Source organism: Lissotriton vulgaris, chromosome 8 (assembly GCF_964263255.1).
Source record: "Lissotriton vulgaris chromosome 8, aLisVul1.2, whole genome shotgun sequence".
Classification (NCBI taxonomy): domain Eukaryota; kingdom Metazoa; phylum Chordata; class Amphibia; order Caudata; family Salamandridae; genus Lissotriton; species Lissotriton vulgaris.
The window spans coordinates 1,235,935,974-1,235,957,063 of record NC_141696.1 but is presented as its reverse complement, the minus strand read 5'-3'; the positions used below and the strand labels follow the sequence as shown (position 1 = coordinate 1,235,957,063).

The 21,090-nt window shown below is 42.6% G+C and overlaps 1 protein-coding gene across 2 annotated transcripts in view; it reads left to right on the top strand.

Moving 5' to 3' along the window:
• The window catches only part of B3GLCT (beta 3-glucosyltransferase), a 1,059,223-nt gene that overhangs the window by 662,874 nt on the left and 375,259 nt on the right, over positions 1 to 21,090 (top strand). For both annotated transcript variants that reach the window (XM_086935136.1, XM_086935137.1), the window contains exon 11: positions 11,676 to 11,789. In XM_086935136.1, coding sequence (XP_086791262.1) covers positions 11,676 to 11,789 — 114 coding nt within the window. The remainder of the gene's footprint in view (positions 1 to 11,675; positions 11,790 to 21,090) is intronic.

The following is a 21,090-nucleotide window of genomic DNA, read 5'->3' as shown; positions in this document are numbered from 1 at the left end:
AACTGGTAAAAGGTTCCTCGCCTTTGGCCAGAGAGAGCACAAAGTTTAAAATCTCTCCTTCACAGATGATAGGTGATCCGCCTGACCATTTTGACCTTCTTCCTGGGGCCAATTCAGAGTTTCCTACCAACCAGAAAATTATTCTTCCAGTCTCATTCCCTAGACTGCTCAGTATTTTGAGTGTTAAAGGAGCGCAGAATTCTACATTGCCTTGACATGACAGCTGAGACCACCTCTAACCTGTATCTAGCCTGCACTTGAAGTATTTTCTATAAGAAGACTTTTTAGCTTCCATCCCCATTGGTGTGTCTCTGGCACCTCTTACTGATAAAACATGCTGCTAAGCAATTCACCACATCTGAATCATTGAACCAATATTCAGGACTCATCTGTGACTTTCCAAACATATTCCTCTGCCGAGGATGTATGTAATGGAGCAAGCAACTCCACTAACATTCTTCGGGATTGAATCTCATTGTGCCAGTTCCCATGTGTTTGTACTGAGACAAAGACTTCTTGTGCTCGTCTGTCCTCACACATTTGGAATGTGAGACAGATGCCCATGTTACGAGTGAAGAGAATTTGCCTACTGTAGCCCTGCAAGCCTGTACGACTTTTTCACTGTAACCAAACCACCCCTCTATTTTTGTCACAACTCCCAATCCGTTTTCTTTATCCTACTTATATTAATGAAACATATGATAGACCATGGAACTGACATAAAAGGCTTGTGGGCTCACATCTAGGACATTGTCGAAGGATACTGCATGTGCAGGTTCAACGGTTAAAAGTTTTTAAAGTAAGTGATTAACAGCATTAGCGCTTTAATATGTAGATATCATTGTGCCAGAAACCCATAAATATGCATTAAAATATATGCAGCCTATATTTAAAACAACCATCAACACTCTTGTAATGTAACCTACACATTGCAATAAATAATATTTAAAAAACATTATCCAGAGGGAAACTCAGCAGAACCTAAAATAATGTTAATCCCTGCCAGAAAATGAAATTAATTCATACACTAACAGAGTTTTACAATAAACCATTTTGGGCACCCATTCACAGCTTTAATGACTTCCTCATAACTGCAGCTCATTTTGTTGCAAATCGCATTGAACTGGCCACTTCAGCACAGATGAGCCGCTTCTTTACAAGTTAATACTGCACAGAATTTCAGAATAGTGACAGGTACCAAGTTGCTTCAAACCTGGACATAAAGTTAGTAGGTAGTCAACACTTTGACTATCCAACCCAATCAATCTAGAGTTAATGTTCACTGAGGAGATGTACTGCCAATGGCAACGTATACCTAGGATCTCTAGTTGTTGAAATCTAGTACCAAGAAGGCCTTTACAATATGTGGGTGAAGATCCGCTGTGAGATGTCTCTAGATTGTGGGACATTCATAGAGGTCTACCACTATTGAACCAATCTTAAGTTTCTCCAATCTCAAAAACACTTGTATGAAGTTCCTTTTAATGAAGGACTTAAAAGTGAGTTCTTAAACTTCCTTCTGAACACTGTAGGATTACTTGATTGATCTGTCAGATCATATTATATTAATAATGTGTTTAGTCTGGCCTTTGGGATGCCATTAGACTTGCTCAACTTGTGCCAAAGTTACGCAGGTTTTATGCCAAAAAAATACGTCTGAAAATGGTAAGTTCACTGGTTTCAAATGAGGTAAGCATGGAGGAGTAGACGTTCTCAAGTTCAGCAGTTGTTTAAGCAACTTGGTGTCAAATAAGTCCCAAAACCCTGTAGGCCAGGTCTAAAGGTTGGGGGGGAGCAATTGTGTAGTATTAGATTTACTTTTCTTTACGTGCAGTACAGTGGATTTGCGATAACGGCATCAGTATGTAGCCTTTTGTGTGACTTATCACTGATTTAATTGCTGATGTACATTTCAGTATATTGGGCCAGATGTAGGTGGCTAAATACCGGTCGGTAACGCAGAAATTCTGCAAATTTCAGCATTACTGATCGGTATTTAGCCATGTGCGATGTAGGTATTACCGAATGGCATCGGTAATAAGGAATCGGTAAAAATAAGGGAAACCAGTTACCGATACCTTATTAACCAATTGGCAGACAAAAATACCAAATCGGTAAATAAGGAATCGGTAAAAAATCGCAAATGTGATGTACCAAAAATCGGTAATACCGAATTTGCTAAAAATCAGTATATAAGAATCGGTAATTAGCAATGACTCAAAGCAGGTGGTAATGAGGTGCACTGCATATAAACAGCCCCAAAACGCAACAGTGTGAACACAATGGCGGCCCTCTACGTGATAGCAAGGCGTCTACGTTTGCGAGCAGCAGGACTGAGGATCTGGAGACGGGAGGAACGCGTGTACAGACTGCGCGTTACACTGTTCCAACAGACTGAGGCTGAAATCAATGAGAGGTACAGGCTACACCCAAACACCATCCTGGACCTGCACCCACTCCTGGAGCACCAGACACCAAGGACTCATGCAATACCCACTCATGCACAGGTACTCTGTTGCCTGCACCTCCTGGCATCTGGCAGTTACCAAGGGGGAATAGCTGTGGCAGGTGGAGTCTCACAGAGTTGCCTGTCACGTTTTTTACATAAATTCCTGGATGCCATGTAGCAAAGGATGGCACACTACATCAAATTCCCCCGCACACAGGCAGAACTGCTGAAGATCAAGTTGGACTTTTATCAGAAGGCCCAGTTCCTACACGTCATTGGTTGCATTGACAGGACACATATACCAATCTGCCCCCCTGCTGCGACTGAGTACATCTACCGCAATCGCAAGTCCACACATTCAATCAATGTCCAGGTCATATGTGATGCGTCTTCCATCATCACCAACATAGTTGCAAAATTTCCAGGGAGCATCCATAATTCATACATATTCAGGAACAGTGGGATCTATACCAGTTTCCTTGCAGGTGAATTTGGAGAAGGCTACCTGCTAGGTAAGTACATGTGACACCCCCTGAAGTATTCACCTGTTGCTGCGATTGTAGACTGGGAATTACTTACTTACTTCTCACACATAGGTGACAGTGCCTATGCGGTGCGATCTTTCATCCCGACTCCGTACCTGCACCCATCCACCCCAAGTGAAAGGCGATACAATGTGGCACATAGATCGACACGCAATGTGGTTGAGCGAACATTTGGACTCCTCAAAAGCCGGTTCCGCTGCCTGCACAAAAGTGGAGGTGCACCGCAGTACCAGCCCCTGGTGTGCTGCAAAATCATAGCTGTATGTGCCATGCTGCATAACCTTGCCACTAAGAGCGGGACACCTGTGGAAATGTGTGAGTCTGAAGAGGAGGATGAGAATGAGGACGAGGAAGGTACACAGCACAGCGCAACAGGCGGCGCAGCTGTTGCAGATGGGAGACAGAGACGGTCAGAGATATCACAAAAATATTTCTGAGTAAGTAATGAGACAAAGCCAGGTAATGCATTTGTGTCAGGGTGTTTAATAGACCTTACAATAGGCAATTGTCCAGCACACCGTAACACCAGCAATGTGTCCAGTGAGTTACGTCACCCACAACTGAATGGGATCAGAGGGCCGTGCCTATCTCCTGCCCCCCGCACACCAGTGCTGTGTTCAGCATGCACACTGTCCTCACCAGTGCTGCGCCCTGCAGCAGGACCATGCCTCACTTCGCCTGCTGCTCTCTGGCAAGGGGGGGTTTCAGTGCTGCGACTGCTTGCCTCCTTACTCTCGTCCACATCTTCAGTGGCAGCAATCTGGTTAGTCTGCATCACCTCTACGGCACTGGTGACTGTGACCAGGCCCTGAGTAACGTAACCTCAAGGCTGCACTTTGCCATTTCAAGTTGCATGGCCACAGATCTATGACTCAGCACATGGGTTGCATTGGACAGCGTGTTCACGGACTTGGTGAAGCCTGCAAGTACCTGCATGACTCTCCGCCTTGCAGCGCGCTCACCATCCATTCTGCCACATAACTGCCTCACTGCCTCCGATACCTCCTTCCTTCCCTCTGCCACAGTATTGTTGAGGCAGTAGATGGCCTCCTTCATGTCGTCAACCTTCCTGTTATTAGCCACCATCTGTCTTTGAATGGCCCTCATTGTCTTCCCATGCAGGCGCTGCCCTTTAAGCATCTGCCCCTCCAGTCCAGAGAAGACACTGGATCCTTCAGCGTCAGGACTCTGTGACCTCTGTCGCAGTCTACAGGCACCTGTGGTGGTTTCCTCCACGGGGAACTGTGCCCCAGATGCCTGTGTCTCTTCACCCGGTGTGGTCTGTTGGGCTTCCTGCCTGTCCTCCTCTGTGGCATCTATCTCCTGGAGTGTAACCACTGTGTACCTCTTTGACCGTGGTGGTGGTGGGGTTGTTGGTGTAGTGTCTAGAGGTGACATGACTCCCTCCTCAATTCTGTTTTCCTCCCTGGAGGCATTGCCAGTCTCCCCTTCTGCTGCCTGGGGCGCTGTTCTACCTGTGGATAAAGAATGTACTATTACCCACTTTTCTGCCAGCATCTTTCTGCAAATAAATTTCACAACTGACAATCTAGCTGTCTGTCCTCCGCTATCTCATCTATTGATGTGTGTGACATGCCTATGCTTATTGGGGACTGGCTGATTTGCTACCAGTTGATAGGGACTACATTTCCCATGATTCATTGCTGAACTTACATAAAACATGATCTGGAGTGGGATTATTGGAGGGGGATTGGGGTTAGGGAGGGGAGACGTCCCTGATGCCACTGACGGTCTCTGGCTGGAGGGTGGACTCTACCGGTTGGTCTAGGGCAGCAGGAGCAGGCTTTTAAGGCTTTACATGGTTACGGTGCCCCCTACCTGAGGAAGAGAGTGCAATTTTATCATCCTCAGCGCTCTCTACGCTCTGCCACATTGGCCCTAGCCTGCACTCCGGTGGTGAAATACTCTCAAATTGGAGGCCGCTCTGTCCGGCTGAAAGCGGCAAAGCTATGGAATGATCTGCCACTTGCTGTGAGACTCCTCCACAATCTGCTTCCTTTCAGAAAAGCTCTAAAAACATGGCTGTTCCAACAATAACTTAATACTTTGCCCTTTGTACACTTGGATCCTTCTGTCTAGTTCAGTCATACTCACCCAGGGCCGGGACACTCAGTAGAGTAGCTGTGCGCTTTATAAAACCCTGGATAACATAACATAACAGGCGCTGTGGAGCTTCCCCCGCCTGTCTTTCTGTTGTAAGGTTGTAGATCAAATAAAGATAGAGATCCAGGAAGAAGGGTTGACAAGGTGGTTTATTCAAGCAGAGTAAATCAACCCACGACCAGTAAAGTAGAATACCAGGTTTGCAATGGTCAAAGCATACAGTCATAACATTCTAAGAACATGGAATAGGAACTCTAAAGAAGGCATTCCTTAAAGAGCTAGTATAACTATAATAAAGTACATACTACACATCCTTCCCCTAATAGATAAAAAAGAAACAGCAGATAAAAGAAAACACAGTAAAGAAACCAAAAGCGTACATGGAAAAAAACAACAAGATTAACCTAAAACATAATCATGGAGTCTCACAGGAACAGATCTGATTCTGCGACTGAGATCCCTACCATCCCCTGCGCCAATGGAATTGGAAACAGGTTGTAAAGTAGCAGAAGGTGTGAGATCGTTTGAATCACCATGTGCCAACAGGGAAGCATCAAGGCCAGGACGATTGACGGGAGCAGAAGGAACAGACGGAGAGATAGAGGATTCACCAACACCAAACCAGTCAGAACAGCGATCATCAGAAAATTCTGAGGTCTGTTTGTTGGAAGAAATAATCTTTGCTTGTTGATCAGAGATCTTAATAAGAGCATTCTTGTTCCACCAACCCCTTTCAAATAAAAGAGCTGCAGAACGAGAAACTTTCAACACTTTAACTGGAGCAGAAAATTTGGATTGCCCCTTGGTTATTTTCACAGGTTTCTTAATGATGACCCAATCACCAGAAATAAGAGGTTTTTCTGTGACATGCATGCGTTTGTCATAATTATTTTTGTAACTGCTCTGTTTGCTCTTGACATGTTCACGAATTTTGGCTAAATCCACGTTGACAAGAGAACTTTTCATCAACCAAGAAGGGTTCAACCTAGAAGTGGGAATTCTACCCCGCAGTAAAACAAAAGGGGAGACTCCTGTGGTACTGTGCGGGGTGCAATTATAGTTCCAAATTTTTTCACTAAGAAATGCAGCAACATCGAGTTTATTAGCACATGCTGTTTGAATAGTTTCCTTCAATAAACGGTTAGCTCTTTCTACGAGACCATTAGAAGCAGGACTGTAAAGGGGAACTAACATGTGCTTAATGTCTAAATTTTTTAAAAACAAATTCATCTCCTGTGAGACAAAGTGCGAACCGTTATCGGAAACAATTTCATGTGGAGTGCCATCGATAACAAACAAACCCTTTAAAAATGAAACAACAGCAACAGAATTAGGGTTCTTGACTAAAGAAAAATAGATCCATTTAGAAAAGTAATCAATGACCACTATTAAGAATTTGAAGTCATCATTGAAAACAGAAAAAGGACCAGAAAAATCTATGGCAATTTTCTGCCAAGGAGACTCAGGCCACTCTACAGGAACAAGTGGAGAATTGGACAACTTCCAGTGTTTATCCGAGCATAGACACTGTGGACATTGGTTGACGAAGGATTTAACCTGGTTATCAATGCCCGGCCACCAATAAGTGGTTTTAACCTTATTGGTGGTACCAGTGATACCAGGATGAGATTCATGGGCCAGAGAAATAATAGATTGTCGGATGCCAACAGGTGGGACAAATTTGTCTTGCCTGAACAAAATGTCACCTGACACAGACAATTCGGATGCAACTTGTGCATAATGATTTTCCTCCGTTGACATGCTTCTATCCCTGGGCCAACCTTTAATCAAAAATTTCTTAACATTGAGTAAACAAGAATCATTATCCATAGCCTTTAACCAGTCTTGTTTAGTAAGTTTTGTACCTTGAAGAGCATCATCAACAGCAAAAACATACTCTAAGTCAGAGTTGACTAAATTACATATGGATAAAGGAATGCGTGACAAACAATCCGCACGAATGTTTTTGCCACCAGGTAAGTATTTTATCTCAAAATTAAACTCTTGAAGACGTGCCAATAGTCTAACTAAGCGAGAAGAGGCTCTATTGGAGGAACTCTCACCCAGCATGTAAATTAATGGCTTGTGGTCTGTGTATAAAAGGAATCTGGTGCCCCAAATGTACATTTTAAATTTTTCAACAGACCATGAACAAGCTAAGGCTTCTCGCTCTATGGTACTGTAATTTGCTTCAGCTGAAGATAACGAGCGAGAAGCGAATGCAATGGTGCATTCTTCACCCTTAATCATTTGACTAAGAACAGCTCCTAGGCCACGGGAACTAGCATCAACGGTAATGATGCTTTGAACACCATGGGAAAAGGGCTTGATGGCAGGAGCAGAGAGTATCAAATCTTTGACGGAGTCAAAGGCAGATTGAGATTCAGAAGACCACACAAATTTAGCATGTTTTTTTAACAGATCTCTAAGGGGTTGAACTACAAGAGCATAGCTCCTAACAAAGCGAGCGTAATATTCACTCAACCCCAAAAATGCTCTGAGAGAGTCTTTATCTAGAGGAGGAGGAGCATTTTTAATAGCTTCCAACAAAGAAGATTTGGGTTTAATGCCATCTTTTGAGAGGTTGTGGCCTAAGTAATCAACTTCACTAGTCAAAAATTTACACTTCTTCTTGTTGACGGTAAGGCCATTATTTTGTAGAGATTTTAAAACATACTCCATCAATATGTAATGTTGATCCAGGGATTCAGAATGAACCAAAATATCATCCTGGAACGCCTGAATTCCGGGACAATTATAAAAAATGGAGTCCATTAATCTTTGAAATATACTGGCTGCAGAAGCAAGCCCAAATGGTAACCTTTTATACATATACACACCAAAAGGTGTAACAAATGTTGTGAGAGGTTGAGATTCTAAAGATAAAGGAATTTGGTGATACGCTGAGCGCAAATCGATAGTGGAAAAATATTTGCTACTACCAATGTTGGCCAGCATATCATGGATTTTGGGTAAGGGATGTACATCAATGACAATGTTGCGATTGAGTACACGCAGGTCTGCACATAAACGAATTTCCCGAGAAGGTTTTCGTGCTACGACGGCAGCAGAAACCCATTCTGAAGACTCAACTGGACAAATAATGTCTTGAGCAACTAAAGATTCAATGTGCTTTCTCAAATCCTCTCTCACAGACAGAGGAACAGGCCGTACCTTTTGAATAACGGGACAAGCGTTGTCTTTTAACTTAATATCATGCTCGAAATTCTTCACCAACCCAATCTTATCTTCAAAAACAACTTTGTATTTCTCTAAAACATTGCAAAGAATGGGGTCATTACAATAATCAAAAACAGACAGTATAGGAAGATCACCCAAAGCAACAGGTTCAGGATGACCGGGTTTTAAAATAATGCCTAGTCTGGCCTGGTCTTGCCAGCCTATAATATCACGGCCATTGTGTGCAACATATATTTTAGTATAGATAACACGACCTTTAAAATCAATGTTGTCTGGAAAATATCCTCGCATGGTTATGTCAAAACCCCCGAAAGCTTTGGGATTAACATCTGTAGTAAATAATTCTTTGTCATTCCAAGAGCATTGAAAAGTAGTTTCATCCAAAATGGTAATAGGTGATCCGGAGTCAGCCATAACCTGTATGGTCTGAATCCCGATTGAAATGGTGCAAATAGGACCCTTGATACTGAAATCACATAAAGTATTTACCTGAATGAATGAAATAGAAGAAAGATTTAAGGCATCACAAATTTCTTCCTCAGAATAAACCATATTGACTTTAGACTTATCTTTGGGTAAACGACACGATGCAGCAAAGTGACCTACACGTTTACAATTAGAACACCTTTTACCTTGCGCAGGACACTTTGGATTATTTCCAACATGAAACTTTGAACCGCACCTGTAACAAAATATATTAGTTTTAGAATCAAAAACTTTTTTCCCAGTATTGCGGTTAGAAATAGCATTAACATTACAATTGTCACCAGATGCCTGTGAAATATTGCAAACACTTGAAGAAGCGGCATGTTCAGCTAAAATTTTTGAGGAAACAACAGAACACTCAATACTTTTCGCAATTACAATAACTTCATCTAAAGTTGGATTTTTGCAAGTCAAAATCCGCTCTTGGATTTTCTTATTGAAGCAATTAAAGACTAACTGATCACGAAGAGCAGTCTCCAGATAGGTACCAAATTCGCATTTTGATGCAAGAACTCGTAAAGTAGCTACATAGTCTTCTATGGACTCTTCTTGTAACTGTTTCCTTTTAAAGAACATATGTCTCTCAACCATGACTGATGGATCATCTTTAAATTGTTTGCCCAGACGTGTTAGTGCCTCGGTATATACATTCCATGAGTCATCATCAGCAGGAGCTTGAACTACTGCTAAATTGTCAAATAATTGTTGGCCAGCATCTCCTAAATGATTGAACAGGATAGCTCTTTTTCTGGATGCAGGGTATTCTAGAGCATCTATAGCTTCCAAATAGTTTGTAAATACACGCAGCCATTTGTGCCACGGAGTAGGAGGTTTGCCAGGAACAATTAAAAAAGATGGAGGTGCTACAATCCCATTGTTGTTATTACCTGAAGCAGCCATAATAATTCACAAAAAAAATGTATATATTATGATAATTTCTTACTTGTCAGCCTTGAAATAGCACTGTCCGGAAAAACGATCTTTTAAACTTAGACAGAAGACGACCAAAACCTCAGAGACAAGGTCGCGTTGACAAGAAGTTCAGGAGTGCGATGCCTGTCAGCGTTATATAAAGCAGACGCGGAGCGCTGAAATAGACGTTTTATTTTTAGAAGTTGACGTCGAGCGCTGCACACGTAAATACAGCTGGAGTGCAAGCAGTTGAAGTTGAGCGCCGATCACGTAAACAAAGCTGGGGCGCACTCAGATTACAGCATACACTGGACGCATTCCAGAGTGACGCTGTAGACGTACTGCGCGTGTGCCAGAAGCGCGTAAGAAAACAATTCCACAGCTTGCCTCACGAGCGTAGAATGCTTCGCTCATTTGAAAATAAACGGTATGGAGCAGGCAGCGTTCAAAGACGGCTCCCAGGTAATAAATTATTAAAGAAAAAACTCACAGTTTATGTGAAGGTGGTTTCAAGAGATGAAAACGAAAATTCCCAAGTTAAAATCCGATTTTAACAGAAACGTTGGAGCCAGTGACCTTAAAGTTCATGGTCGAACTGCTCATGTCGGTGGGTTTGATTCCAATCAGCTTCCGATCGTCGCCAATAAATGTTGTAAGGTTGTAGATCAAATAAAGATAGAGATCCAGGAAGAAGGGTTGACAAGGTGGTTTATTCAAGCAGAGTAAATCAACCCACGACCAGTAAAGTAGAATACCAGGTTTGCAATGGTCAAAGCATACAGTCATAACATTCTAAGAACATGGAATAGGAACTCTAAAGAAGGCATTCCTTAAAGAGCTAGTATAACTATAATAAAGTACATACTACACTTTCCCGCTTGTTTCTGCGGGTCAGCCCTCCTCTCCTTCGCACGTGCCTTCAGGTCATACCATTGCTTTTTAAAGTCCTCAGTTGTGCGATGTGTGACTCCAATCGCATTGATCTTCTACTGGGTTGCCTTTTCTGGGACTCAGGGACGTTCAGTGATCTTCTGCCTAAGAGCTGGTCATGGTCTTTGACAACTTCTTCTATGAGGACCTCCAACTCCCTCTCACTGAACTTGTGCTTCCTTTTCCTTCCGGCAGCATCCTTCCTCCTTCCTCCTTCTCCTGTGTGGCCATGGTGCAGTTCCTCTGTGTTAGCTGGGTGTTGGCTGTGCAGCTCCTCTGCTCTTGCTGCTGCTCTATGTCTCTCCAACAGCTACAGATTCAGTGCACCTGCATGGGTGTGTGCACTTCCTGGTTTTGGAGTAATGTGGATGCACAGGATTGGCTGATTCGACAATTACAGAATTTTTGAACTACTTAATCGCTAATTACGGAATCGGTATTACAGATTCTGTAATACTGATTCGGTTGATTTTTTTATACCGATTTCTAGGAAATCACAAATTTTTTGCGAATATTACCGAATCAGTATTTTTTACCAATGTTTTACCTACATCCGAAATACTGAGTCCTTAATAGCGATTCGGTGAAAATCGCTATTAAGGACTAGGTATTTGGGGATTACCTACATCTGGCCCATTGTTCCTAATTCCTGGTAACATCCCGAGCAGACATAATTGTTGGTAGGGTTTTGCTTTGTATGATTTGTATTGATTTTTCAAATACTGAAGTGTATGTTTAGTTCAATTTTAATTTATCACAGCAAAATCAATAAATAGCACTAAAGGTTTTCAGTGTATGAGGTAAAAACTGTTTGGTAAACATTTTACTGCCTTATCTTCACCAAACTCTGATTGCCTGGATATGTTAACTTTTAAAATGTCTTAGCGCTTGTATTTATTAGTCTATTAGAAAAGGTGCATTGTGCCCTTAATTGCAATCCATATCGGCATCTGTCATTCTATATTGGAATGGATCTATAGCATTAATTGCAAATTGCAAACAAATTATATATCTCAATTCTTTTTCAGTTCCTGTTGTAAAGAAAACTTGGGAGAGGGAAGCCTCAGTTTTTGAATACTACAGTGATCATGCTGATAGTTCGATTCCGACTACTGACTTGGGAATCCCTAATGTGGACAGAGGTGAGCCTTTTGATTAACAAAATGTAATCATGATAATGTAGTCATATTACCTTTAGTGGTAATGTTTCTCAATATTTCTATCAGCATTTTTTAGTATATGTTGTTAATTTTCACAAGGTTTACACAATTTTGTAAAAAATGATGTTCTTTACACCAAATTGTACTTTACTAGAAGAAGTTTCTTCTAGAGATTGATTGTTATACATATAACTCCAGGTATCTGCATGCCATGCCTGGTAAAGTTTCTTCTTTTTTGTTGCATAGGTTGCCTTTTGACTTGATTAAGTTACTTTTATAATGCAGGCAAAAAAGAATCATTAAGAAAAATGTAAGAAGAGTAAAACACAAATAAAAGTTCCCCCAACTCTCAGTGCCTTCACCTGAACCCCTAACCACCATCTCAGTTTTCCGTCCAGTGCCTGCACCTCCCATAAGGTCTGAAGGATACCCAGTCTCCCTTCCAATCAATTTGCAAGGGTCTTTCTAGATTCTTCTCTATGGTAGTATTGAACACTTATAGAGCACAGAGACTAAGGGCCTAATTACTACTTTTGGCGGAGTGGTGGCATGGCTGTGCAAACTGCCGCGCCACCGCTCTGCCGAAGGTCGCTTCCACCTACCAGATTAAGACCAATTTTGTGGTCTGGCGGGCAGCCGTCAGTGCCTTTGAAAGAGGTAGCGCAATGGGAACGCCACACAGTGTTCCTGCATGGCATGGACTCTGCAGTCCCAGTGTATGCATCCCCAGGCTCCCCTTCTTCCAGCACCGCCATCCTTTTCATGGAGGATAGACCTCCATGAAAACGCTGGCGGTCCTGAAATTTGTAATATGCATGCCAGTGCCGCAGCTGCACCACCTGCATACTACATAGCCGATGACCGCTGTGCTACCGCCAGGGAACTGGTGTTCCAATTACGGTCCGAGCGCCCAACTCGTAATAGGGTGGTCGGACTGCTGGTGCTGCGGTGGCTAGACCGCTACGCCACCAAGTGTTTGACGGTCCTTGGGCCACCAGACTCATATTTAGGCCCTAGTTGGCATGTGTCTGCCACGGGCATGAATGACTGATTTTGAAAATGGTAAACACATCTTTTGAGATTTGGCATCTGTCCTTGGGGATAGTGCGAGTTATTTTCTCTACTGCCAAGCAGTGCACACTATATTCATCCAAAGCACCTCTCTTGAGGCATCTTTTCAGTTCCTGTATAAGGTGATAAAGTGCTTGGCAGCCACTAGTAAAATGATGCCTAATTTCTTGGCTGTGGCTAAGACTTTGTTTTCTCAATTGTAGGAAATTGTGTTACTGGTTAAGAATGGTGAACCCCTACTCAAGCAGCAACCACAATTCTTAGGGTGAAACCCAAGCAAACCCCAGATTTACCTGTGCTCAGCCATCTGGTAGCCTGGCACAAAAGCTGTCAGACTTAACTCAGAGGCAATATTTAAAGTATTTATACAACACACAAAAAGTAATAAAGTGATAACAAAATACAAGGAAAACCCCATACAAATTTAAAACAATAGAATCAAATTTAACAAATTGATCCCAAAAGGACAAAAATGCAATTAGTAAAACTGGAGATATGCAATTTGAAAGGCTTTGTAAAAATCAATTGCTAAGAAGCAAAATTCGCCTACCGCGATTATCTGGTCATGGTAGACTTGGTCTAATTCACAAGTTCAGGCTGACCGTGATGGAGGGCCGGCCAGATACTGGACTGAGTTCAGTCTGCTGAGAAATACCTTGTGGTAAGGGTGTTGAGATACAAAGTCCTGGCGTCGAGTTGCTCAGGCTGGCATCAAGGAAGCTGCCAGAGTTTGCGAGGACTTGTAATGAAATGCGTAGAGGACAAGCTGGGCCAGAGTAGATGGCGGGCTGCGTGGAGATGTCAGTGTAAAAGAAGGCTATCTGCCCCTGTGGCTTTAGCAGGGGTCAGCCAACTGACCCTTGGAGATTTCCTAGAGTTCTGGGTCCACACAGACAAGCTGGATTCAGCAGGGCAGCTCATAGCAGCAGAAGAGTCCTAGTGCAGCACTAGCAGGCCTTGGGCAGAAAGCAGTTATTGGTCAGCGAGCAGGTGAGCAGGGCAGTAGTCACTGCTGGGCAGTCTTTCTTCCTGGCAGTGTCCAAAGGTCCTGAAGAGATCCGAAGAGTTGGGTCTGGGGGTCCAATATTTTTACCAGGTGCTCTCTTTGAAGTGGGAGAGACTTCTAGAGTTCTCCCCCCTACAAAAGTGTCTGGAATGTCCTGGACCCCTGCCCTGGCACCAGCTTGTCTGGGGCACAAAATACTAGCGTGAAACCCTTTGTGGGGGGATAAGACAGAGTCTTTGTGATGTGCAAGTGTTGTAGAGGACAGCTCCTCCCCTACATCCTGACAGAGATGGCCCAGTCTGACAACACCTATTCGCCCTTTGTCTCGCTTTCTGGGAGTAATACACAAAGGTGAACTGCCAGCTACACCTAGTCATGTGACCCAGCATACATGCTGCAGGCACCAAATGGTTAGGAAAAGAAAATACCAATCTTTTAAAAGTGGCATTTTCAGAATTGTGACATAAAATTCAACTTTGTCGTTAAAGAGTTTTATATTACAATTGTTTAGAGACCAAACTCGACTTTTCAACCTGCTCCCAATTAAAAGTTATCACTTATTATATGTAATAAGTTATCCCAGTGTTATCCTATGGGAGAGGGAGGCCTTGCAGTAGTGAAAATCAAATTTAAGAGTGTTTCACCCTCGGGACATGTATACGTTAAAAGTACATGTCCAACTATTTTAAACACACTGCCCCATGCTATATGGGCTGTTTAGAGCTTACCCTAGGGGTGATTTATGTGTATTAAAAAGGAAGCTTCAGGCCTGGCAAAATGTTTATTTTGCCAGGCCTGATTATTTGGATTGAAACTAGGAAACTGAAGGATCAGGATTTCCTCCTCCCTCCTCTTTGATTATTAGATGTTAAGCAGCGCACAGCTGTGGGAGTATAACAATAATCGGACTCTCCTGAAATCCATCTCGGATTGAGTTCCTCGCCCTGGTACGAACCACCAATGGCTGAAAACTTCGGATTGAGTTACACGACCAAAGAAATTGACGCAATACTAGGAAGACCCCTACGATTCCTGGAGATTGACCTCACTCAGACTCTAGCAAGCACCACAGATTGGGATGAACTTACTGAAATAAAAAAAGAACAAGTAAGAACCGCTGTCCATGGCATAGTCATGACAGAATACCTTAGAGTCAATGCGGCTCCCAGAGGTCTCTGGGTGACGAATGCTCCCCGAATTTCTTTGAAAGACTTGGCATTTAGAAAGGATTGGTTGGCCATATCCTGGAAGTGCAAGAGGGACTATTTAGTCCTGATCATTAAAACTGCAACCTGACTAACAGATGAACTTACCATCAAAATTAAAATCCTAGAAACAAAACTAAACAACACAGTCAACGTAACGATTTAAAAAAAAAAAGACTTGATGAAATAAATAAGGAGATGGAAGACACTCAAGAATATCTTACCCAAACAAAGCTACAGAAATTGGCGAAAGAACTGAAAAGATTCTCTCTGGAACGTGTGCATCCTTACAGCAATAAGGATTACAAATTTAATGACAACGCATCAAACTATGGGTCAACTAGCGGATCCTCAGGAGATGGGTCGGATCAGAGTGGCGACGAATTCCCCAATCACAATAGAGGAAGACCCCAGAACAGAAGAGGCAATCGCAGAGGCAGAAACTCGTGGCATCCGCCATTCTTTCAGATGCACAATCCAGGGATGCCCTTCCAACCTTTCAACCCCCAATTTCAAGGCTGGATGAATCCGCTCTTCTAAGGCCCCCCACCAATGAACCAACAAATGCCTAATCAACAGGGACAGAACTTCCAACCAAGGGTTCCATTTTTAGGGAACGGCCAGACACAACAACGAGGGGTAACTTGGTCTGACCAGACCCCGCCAGGTCCAGACAAGGAGCGTGACAAAAGCCAAGACAGGACCAGGCACAACTCCCTCATCGTGAACTTGACTGATAAAGTTCTGACAAGAGAACAAGAGAATATCCTCAACAAAGGTTTAGGATTTGTTCCAACTCCGAACACAGATATTTTCAAGACTAAATGTGAACTGGCAGAGTTTTGTTGCACGCTAAAGCTGTAAGCCTCTTTTAAGGATCAACCGAAAAAAACTCCAGACGGCGACACACCACTGAGAAATAAGTCCACCTTCTTTCCGCTAAATTCACAGGTCCCAATCAAAATTACCACTTTCGAGCAAGCAATCATGAGAGAAGTAGATGAAATAGCACTGGATCAGCAGAGACCCTTCCACAACATAACAAGGGTTGAACAGACAGCACTAGATGAATTGAAGAATGACGGTCAAATCATCATCAAGCCGGTCGATAAAGCCAGAGGTGTAGTCATACTCTCTGCATCCAGCTATGATAAGCAATGTCTGGACTTACAGTCTGGTGAGAAATTTTACAGAATACTAACTACAGATCCCACCAAAAGGTTACAAACAACGATAAGGATGATGATTGAGGAAGCTGAAGTCAACAACTGGCTATCCAAAAAAGAAGCGGAATTTTTGGAAACGAAAAATCCAAACATTCCGTATTTTTATTCATTACCAAAGACACACAAAGCACGAATGCCACCTCCCGGAAGGCCAATTGTTTCGGGTATTGGGTCAGTCCTGGAGCCTCTTTTACAATTTTCTGATCATTTTCTGAAACCGTTGGTACAGAAAACGCCGACCTATCTGAAGGACACCAGGGACCTTTTGAACTTACTCAAGGACGTCGAGTACTCACCTGACACCATGACGCTGGTGGGGCTTGACGTAGAAAGCCTCTACACGAGCTTGCCCCAACAAGAGACTCTTGACATGCTAGAGACAATAGTCTTCAATACAGATTGGCCACACAAGACACCAAGACACTTCATTTTGGAGTGCTGTCGTCTCGCCCTCATAGAGAACTAATTTCAATACAAAGAGACCCTTTACTTGCAATGCCACGGAACTTCGATGGGCAGCACTTTTGCCCCCAGTGTGGCAGGGTTATATGTGAGCACCTTCGAAGGGACACACATTCACACTGAAACCAACCCTTACATTCGTCATATACTGCTCTGGAAGCGGTATATTGACGATATTCTGCTAATTTGGAATGGGAATGAAGAAAACCGTAAGGATTTTCACACCTGGATCAATACAAAATATAACTGCTTAAAATTTACGTACAGTGCTGAAAGGAAGAGCTTAGATTTGCTTGACATCACAATCTATGCAGAAAATGGATCTCTTCAAACACGTACCTTCTTCAAGGAAACAGCAAAAAACAGTCTTTTATCTTTTAAAAGTTTTCATCCCCTTCCACTGAGGGAAAATCTTCCCTACAGCCAGTTCCTCAGGCTACGAAGGAACTGTAGCAAGAATACTGAATACAGAGCCCAAGCAGAAGACCTTTGTGTAAAATTGGCAGACCGTGACTACCCCAGGCGAGTGATAAATAAGTGCAAAAAGCGGGCCCGCAACCAGAATAGAGAGGGCCTTTTGGAGACATCTACTAAAACAGAACCAGAAGGTTTGACGACCTGTGTCACCACTTACAGTCCAGTGACTGATAGAGTTAAGAAGATCGTCAACAAGATCGGGAGGATCCTAAATTCTGGAGCACTCTCATGGCCCAAACCTAGATATGCCAATAAACAGAGTCGAAACTTGAAGGACAATTTGGTCCACACAAGACCACCTCCCATCAAACAACGAGAAAGAACTTCAAGTGGAGGATACTGAAACATACTAATTACAACACCAGTCATGTGGTGTACATGATAACCTGCCCTTGTCATTTGAGATACATCGGAATGACATGCAGGAAGGTCAAACAAAAGATTGGAGAACACCGGAGCAATGTGAAATGTAAAAAGAGTACCACCAAGAAGGCCAGTCACTACCTTGAAAAGAAACATACAGTGGATGAACTCAACTGGGTCGTTCTAGAAACTCTAGAGACTAAGGATAGCAAAGCAGAGAGAATCCTTTTTGAAAAGGAACAGCGTTGGATACACCGTCTGGGCACAGACACCAGAGGTTTGAATGACAATATTCCCTGGCTGAACCTGCTGAGATAAAAAACTGTTATTTACTGAGACCACGAATAAGTAATTTTCTCATATAGATCGCAAGCCTAACTGTGGAAGCCACTCTACCTGAGCTCAAATCCTTATTTTCTAGATTTTAACAGGTACCATACAGAAATTAACCTTACTATTTTATCCCAATGATACAGTCACACCAACATGCGGCTCTTTTTTTGGATCAAAAAGCATGAGCTTTAAGCAAGACTTTCTCGTGCTGACACTGAATTCAAAACCAGCCGAGTGCCTAGGCTTCTAACTGAAAATACATCCCTTTGAACACTTTGTAATAATTCTTTGCCACTTTGTACTTTTGATGGTTTAAATAATCATTTTTGAATTTTAATTGAACATACGATCATTGCAATTACGACTCCCCCTTGAGACATAACCTGGATGATTTTCGTCTATTGTTATGACGAACTACTACGTCTTTCGTAAGTCCTATTTCTACCGCCATTACCGTAGAGCTATTAGAACCAACCCGGTAGCAAAGCCCTGCTGCTTCCGGGTCACAAGAGGCAGCTGCAGCGTAATGCGAGGCGCGAGGAATGGAGCGCTAGGTATACGACATCCTCCACAATCCAGCGACTTAACCGCAAGTATCCTAAATTCGGGACTAAAACGTTTACTGTTTCTTTGGGTCTAGCCCCCTCGAAGCCCTTGTAACACCCGAAGGAAGTGTAATTTGTCTACACTTCAAGGTACGTTATTTTTCGCAAAACGATCACCGGCATGAGCGGCTCCATACGACTTAAGAGCACGCACGCTGAGAGTGGCTTTTATAACACTGAGGGCGATGTAAACACATTTTGCAACATCGCATGGGTAAATTAGTCTTTTTGCATGAACATACAAACTGCAATCCAACATTCACGCATGCAAAAGCTATATAAGTCTATGTTGTATGTAATACTATGACACAAACGCTTTTTGAATAATTAAAGATAAACAAGCCTTCTTTACCTTGCATGACCACAAAGAGTACACCAACATCACTGCAACCAGAATTTTTCTGCATGGTACACGTTTGTGGAGAAAGAGAGAGTTGACACTGCCAGTAACTGGGGGTTATGAAGTATTCCCATTTTAAGTTGCATCAAGAATTATTTGTATAGTAGTGAATTCACTACGTTGTGTGTCTCCCATACCTCTTCCCATGTCTTGTCTTTATATGTCCACAATGTTTATTCACAGGTACACTGAGACCTTGGAGAAGAAACAGGTTGAAGATTTCCCTTTTTCTATCACTTGTTTGCTACAGTTTAGTAAACTTGTGTCACTTTCACTTGCCACGATTGGTCCTGAAGAAAGCCCTTAAGTCCGAATCCCGGCAGATAGGGCTGAAACATGTCGGCCATTTCTATTTCACAGAAATGCTAGTGCGTCCTGAAATCCTAATTTTTTCAATAGAACGCACTTTTTTGAGCATTCCCTTATGGGAGTTACCCGAACCCAGACCTAATAAAGTTCATTTTCTGGCTATACGGGTATTTTTTAAATGAACACTGTCCATGTCACTGGGTCACTACTGTTTTTAAGCATGGGTAAGATCCTCCTGGTGGATCCCTATGATTATGCACACACGTGTATGAAGAGCGGAGAACCAAGATATACCGCTACCGACGCTTCCCAACACGTGCATGAGTTTTTTTTTACTGGAGACACTTTTGCTTTATCTCCTGCATACCCTGGTTCATGCAGGACAAGTGATCCTTCCCCATTTGATTATTTGGATTGAAACTAGGAAACTGAAGGATCAGGATTTCCTCCTCCCGCCTCTTTGATTATTAAAAGGTTTATTTAGCCTCGCTGAAATTGCAGTTTAAAACTGCACACGCATGCAGCAATGGCCCACTACTAACATTTAATTTACAGTCCCTGCGTTCACGTAGTACCATTTTAATAGAGACTTACAAGTAAATTAAATGTGCCATATGGGTGTTATCATGTTTTGGGGAGAGAGTATAAGCACTTTAGCACTGGTTAGCAGCGGTAAAGTCTGCAGAGTCCTAAGATCAGCAAACAAGAAGTCAGCAAAAAAAGGAGGATTGAAGAAAAAAAGTTGGGGAAAACTACACCAAGGATGTCAGGCCCAAAAAGAATGTTTGATTTTTTTCACAAATTCACCAAATGTGGATCAGTGTGCCCCTTTCTTTCCCACATCTCTGATAATTGATATTGTGGAGTATGTGTTTTAATCTGCACTGTGTTAGGTCCCTTCCCAGTAGTAGCTGTTACTAAGCTTCTCGGTGTTGGATGTGTTTGAAGCATTTATCTATATTGTGAAATTTTTGTTTCTGGTAGGACCGTCTTTTCGGTTTTGTGCTGTCATTTAGCGAGTTAAATAACTTCAAAATCAGGCACTATTGTGTAACATGATGCAAGCTATTTCTTAAACTTTGTTAAAAGTCTATTGGCTGCCTATCCTAGAAAGGATTTCACCTGCCCCTTTCGGCAGTTCATGAACCTTGTACTATCCATCGCCAGGTGGAATGCATTTTGGAAGGGCCATGGCTATATGGAGACAACTGGATAGATAAACCTCTTGTGATCACCCGCTTGTCCCAAACAAGAAGACTGATTTTTGGATTTCTGAAATGTATACGTAGCTGGTCTCACCTTTTTCCAAGCATGGAAAATCTTTTAGTGACCACCCTTCAAGAGCCATCTCAGTAAAGAGCGATCTTTTTCTGACTCCCTTGAAGTGCATTCCACTGTTATCCTGAATTGTGTAGCTTAGTAGTAGTGATGAGTGTTTGGACTGGCCAAGCACACATTTAATCACCTGTTGTTATAGTCCCTCTTATTCTGTGAGTGTGATCTATGTCAGTAGAGCTTGAGAAGGACAAAGTAAACTTGATAGCATATTAATCTTTACAATATTGATCATGCTAAGCAGGAGCTGTATTTACCCTTCTACGTGACCATGCAGTCCCAGCCCACTCTTTCAAATCCCTAATCCCTTCCCTTTTATTTTTTCTATTAAGTGGGCTCCCTTTCTGATATTATCAGAGCCCTGTCTCTCCCTCATGAAGCTCAATTGGCCCTGTTCCATTAATGCTGATAACTTTGTCTAAGCTACTCAAAAGAATTTTAGTAAATATTTCGATGTTAACAGTAAGTAGGGCTATAAGCCTGTATAATTA